We start from the raw sequence: 5,377 nt of genomic DNA on the forward strand, positions 1-5,377 counted from the left end.
GTACCGGCAGCGCAAGGTCCCCAGACACGGCGAGGAGCAAAGGGGGGGTGCTGGAAGGGGGGCACAGGTCATTCCTCACGGCTCTGAGTTGCTGCTGGAGCCCCCCTGCGAGCTCGGCACAAGCCCAAGCCTCTAATATTCCCCCCTCCCCCCCCCCCCCCCCCCCCCCATTTTATTCCAAAGGGGGTGCCAGGTGCGTGCTGCCCGCCTCGGCGGGGCGATGATGCTGCGCTTTAATTAGGAGGGTGCAGAGCGCCCATGTTACACCGCTGAAGGAGAGCTCGGGAGCCTGCGGAGCATGGGGCCCGGGCACGGAGGCAGCGCCCCTGCCCGCGGAGAGAGCCAGGAGGAGGCGGCGGCCCCCCCGGGAGCTTCCCCCGGCCTCCGCAGCTTCGTCCGTCAACTTTGTGCTGCCGAGCCGCGGTTGCAGTTAAGTCTCCTCCCGGCCGAGCTTCCCCGGGGAAAAAAGGGACTTGGGGTTGGGGGGGAACCGGAGCCTGCCCGAGGATGGGGATGCTCGGCTGCGGACGGCCGCGGAGGCAACGCGGGGCTGCGCCCCTGCCCTGCCCGCAGGTGGGATGCCGGGGGTGCGACCCACCTAGGCGGGGGGGGGTCTTCACCTTCCAACTTTCAGCCGCGGGGACACCCGCGCAAGCTGCGCGCCCCTCCGCGCATCCTCCGCGGAACGCTCCCCCCCCCCTCCCCGCAGCCCCGTTACCTTCCTGCGGCTCCCCGGGGGGGGGAGATGCCGGCCGGCAGCGCTGCCCTCCGCGGCCGCGGCCGCCCTCCGCCTCCGCGCAAACTCCGCGGCGGCGGAGGGAGGATGCGAAAGGCTCCGGGTGTCCTCCCCGAGGGTTTGGGGCTTTGCCTCCTGGCCAGGAAGGAGGAGGAGGCTGCTGGATCCCGTAGAGGCTGCGAGGTTCGGGCGAGGCTCGGCACCGGCACGGCCCGGAGGGGGCGCGGTGCGGGGAGCCGGGACCCCGGGACCCGGGGACACCCGAACCCGCCGCTGCAAGGCTGCAAGGCTGGAGCATGCAGTCAGGGCATCTCTGATTCCCTCCAGAGTTGGATTTTTTTTTTGTTAGAAGAGGTGGTGGGGGAGGGATACTAATTGTGACCCATCCCGGCGGCTTTTTCCTCTCTGCTTTTTCTTGCCTTTTTTTTTTTTTTTTTTTTTTCTCCCCCATCTGCTCGTTTCCCATTTCCCTTCCTCTCCGCCAACCAGCCCCCTCCTTCCCTCTCTAAAAAAAATAAATAAAAAAGGCAGGGGAAAAAAAAAAAAATGTATAGTCAGGGCTTCCCAAATGCGCGCCCCCGACCTGGTGCCAAGCGCGCCCCCTTCATTTGTTCCCCTTCTTGAAGCTCATTTTCATGACGTGGAAAAGCCTGATCCAGGGCAACAACAGCACCACACACACACACACACACAGGGAGCAGGAGAGAAGCCCGAGATCCTCCGCCGCGCCCCAGCCCTCCCGCTCCGCGCTGCCGGTGCCCGGAGAAGGCGGCGGCAGCGGCGCTGGAGCCTGCAGCAGCCCCTCTCCTCCCTCCTCCATTGAGTGTGCCAAACAGCAGCTCTGCATCCTAAAGAAGATCATTGAGGGGCTCATTGCATTCCCAGCACGTCTCAGCCTTGCTTTTTTTTTTTTTTTTTTCCCTTTTGCCTCAGCTTCAGCAGGAGTAGAGAGAGAGGGAGAGAGACAGAGAGGGAGAGAGGGAGAGAAACCAGCAATCTTTAAACTCGAGCTTTTTTTCCTCCTTCCCCCCTTTTTTTTTTTTTTTTTTTCCTTTTTTTTTTTTTTTTTTTTTTTGGAACGATGTGCTAAAATCTCTCCTGCAAACCGGTAAGTACCAGCTTTCTGGATCCTTTTGTTTCCACGTAGGGTCAAAGACACCCCCTCACCCCAAAAGAAGATATAATAACCCTCTTTATTTTTATTTTTTTTTTTATTACAGCCCTTGCAGAAGAGAAAGAACTTAAGTGGCTAATATTTTGCAAAGGAGACAGAGAGACTGATACTGCAATATAGCTCTCATCTCTCTCCCTTCTTCCCAATTAGATGCTGGCTTTAATTGCAGGGGGTATTTCTCTTTTCATGCTTTCAACCATCTCTTTCCCACAGGGGAGGGTTTCATTCGCAAGTTGATCCTAAGGATTTCTTTTGCTTTCGCATTTCTCTCCCCTAAATGCATCTTTCTGCTCTTAAGTTTGTGGATGGGGGTCAAAATTTTCCAGTTCTTATGCGTGGAAGGGAAAAAGGACCTTTTCTATTGAGAGATTAAGACCAAAAGGAATGATCGCTCCGAATAATTCTAATGGGCATTTCAGTGATTCAAGGAAGGCTGCATCACCACCTTTATTATTACCATCCTTAGCATTTCTCTATGCCCATACATTTGAAATATCTGGTGAAAGGAAGGGTGAAACCATATGTTGAAGGAGCTGCATCTCATTAGTACAGTATTATTTTCATCTGACTGGAGAAGAACCGTGTCTTCATTCGGGAACGTATATAGTAGGATAGATAATTTATCGGCTGGTAAGTGTCAAGGTATTTTTTCTTCCACTTTCAGCTTTTTAACTGGGTCTCCTGCTTGGTCCTGGGGGCGCAGAATACCCTAATCCAAGGCAGGCTGAGCGTTTCAATCCTAGGTGCCTCTTTAGCTGTCACTTCCCTTTAGATCTGCTGATCGCATGGGCATGTGCTTTAGAAAGATTAATCATCTCTAAATGCTTTAATCAGCTAAAATGACTAATATGTGGTATGTATTTATCTGATAATATACCCATTGCATTAATTCATCTGTGTGTTTGAAAGGGGAATGTTTTCTTTTAAATCAGGATTGTTAACCATTTACTGTTTTAAAGATGTTGTGGTGGCTTCTGAAGGGAACTGTTTTCTCAGGGACATTATCAAACCTTGCACATTCCTTTGAACTTACATATGGAATAATATCGAGCTGGCAGGGAGAGAGATTCAAGGACTGAAATTCAGTAACTTTGAGAGTTTGCATGTATAAAAGATGTAGTGTGACACTGGAGAAATCTGCCCACTGCTACAAGATTTCCCCCCTGTAGTTGACGCGGGCTACGATGTCTATAAAGCCAAAACTGCAAACAAGTATGAAATACACGCAGTTCTGAATGCTGGTCCTATGGCGGAAAACACGCAAAGACGCAACACGTTCTGCCTGTGTGCTCCTATCGTTGTATAGTCTGCATGTGCTGTCCTCTTTATAGGTGGCATTTACCAAAAGGGGGGGCGGAGGGAGATGAGGAAGGCTGATATCGCGTGATTAAACCTTTTAACATCTCTGAAGTATAAATCAGGGCAAGGCTCACACACCCGACAGCCCTAGAGTTTGTTGTGAACGTCTACCCAACAATTGCTGAACTTTCCAGGAGTCTAACACAAGTCTAGCAGGTAGGGGCTTGGTAAAAGGCGTGGGGCAGGAGAGAAATACTGAAAATCTGCATCTTTTTTTTCCCATTGCAGTTTTGTAAAGTCAACAGATGATGAAACCTTCCTCGGCAGAGACGCTTCATAAAGGAAGGATGTTGTGGATAATTCTTCTAAGCACAATTGCTCTAGCATGGACTACACCAATTCCCTTGATAGAGGACTCGGAGGAACTCGATGAGCCCTGCTTTGATCCATGTTACTGTGAAGTGAAGGAGAGCATTTTCCATATACATTGCGACAACAAAGGATTTATAAATATTAGTCAGATAACAGAGTCGTGGTCGAGACCTTTTAAACTTTATCTGCAGAGGAATTCCATGAGGAAATTGTACACCAACAGTTTTCTTCATTTGAACAATGCTGTGTCTATTAACCTTGGGAACAATGCACTGCAGGACATTCAGACGGGGGCTTTTAATGGGCTCCGAGTTCTGAAGAGGTTGTATTTGCACGAAAACAAATTGGACATTTTCAGAAATGACACTTTCCTGGGTTTGGAAAGTCTGGAATATCTGCAGGCAGATTACAATGTCATTAAGCGGATTGAAAGCGGGGCATTTCGAAACCTAAGTAAATTGAGGGTCCTTATACTAAATGACAATCTGATCCCCATGCTTCCCACCAACCTATTTAAGTCCGTGTCCTTAACCCACTTGGACTTGCGTGGGAACAGGTTAAAAGTCCTTTCGTACCGCGGGATGTTGGACCATATTGGCAGGAGCCTGATGGAGATTCAGCTGGAGGAGAACCCGTGGAACTGTACATGTGAGATCGTGCAGCTGAAGAGCTGGCTGGAGCGTATCCCCTACACCGCCCTGGTGGGGGACATCACCTGCGAGACTCCCTTCCACTTCCACGGGAAGGACCTGCGGGAAATCAAAAGAAGTAAGCTCTGCCCCATGCTGTCCGACTCCGAGGTGGAAGCCAGCCTGGGCATCCCTCAGCTGTCATCCAGCAAGGAGAACGCATGGCCTACGAAGCCGTCTTCCATGCTGTCCTCCTTCCATTTCACCGCTTCCTCCGTTGAGTACAAAACATCCAACAAGCAGCCCAAGCCCACCAAGCAGCCCAGGGCACCCCGGCCTCCCCCGACCCCCCGCGGCCTGTACCCTGGGCCCAACCAGCCGCCCGTGGCCGCCTACCAGACCAGGCCCCCGATCCCCATCATCTGCCCCACTGGCTGCTCCTGCAGTTTGCACATCAACGACCTGGGCCTGACGGTCAACTGCAAGGAGCGAGGGTTTCACAACATCTCCGAGCTCCTGCCCAGGCCCCTGAACGCCAAGAAGCTGTACCTGAGCGGGAATTTGATCCAGAAAATCTACCGCTCCGATTTCTGGAATTTTTCCTCTTTGGATCTCTTGCACCTGGGGAACAACCGCATCTCCTACGTGCAGGATGGGGCCTTTATCAACCTGCCCAATCTCAAGAGCCTCTACCTGAATGGCAACGACATCGAGCGGCTCACCCCGGGCATGTTCCGGGGCCTGCAGAGTTTGCATTACCTGTACTTTGAGTACAACTTGATCAGGGAAATCCAGCCGGCGGCCTTCAGCCTCATGCCCAACCTGAAGCTGCTCTTCCTCAATGACAACCTGCTCCGCACCCTGCCCACCGACGCCTTTGCCGGCACCTCGCTGGCCCGCCTCAACCTGCGCAACAACCACTTCTTGGCGCTGCCAGTGGCCGGGGTGCTGGAGCACCTGCACGCCATCGTGCAGATCGACCTGAAGCTCAACCCTTGGGACTGCACCTGCGACCTGGTGCCCCTCAAGCAGTGGCTCGAGGCTCTCAGCTCGGTCAGCGTGGTGGGTGACGTGCTGTGCGCCAGCCCCGAGCGCTTGGCCCGCCGCGACCTGCGCTCCCTGGAGCTGGGGGCGCTCTGCCCCGCCGCCCTGCGCCCCCCCGCCGCC

At 53.4% G+C, this 5,377-nt stretch overlaps 1 protein-coding gene across 1 annotated transcript in view; it reads left to right on the forward strand.

Annotated features, from left to right (window-relative positions):
• The first annotated feature begins 749 nt into the window (after positions 1-749).
• The window catches only part of SLITRK3 (SLIT and NTRK like family member 3), a 12,263-nt gene continuing 7,635 nt past the window's right edge, over positions 750-5,377 (forward strand). Inside the window, exon 1 of the mRNA XM_035334794.1 lies at positions 750-5,374. Coding sequence (XP_035190685.1) covers positions 3,515-5,374 — 1,860 coding nt within the window. The 5' untranslated portion in view covers positions 750-3,514. The remainder of the gene's footprint in view (positions 5,375-5,377) is intronic.

The sequence above is a fragment of the Oxyura jamaicensis genome, chromosome 9, assembly GCF_011077185.1.
Source record: "Oxyura jamaicensis isolate SHBP4307 breed ruddy duck chromosome 9, BPBGC_Ojam_1.0, whole genome shotgun sequence".
NCBI lineage: Eukaryota > Metazoa > Chordata > Aves > Anseriformes > Anatidae > Oxyura > Oxyura jamaicensis.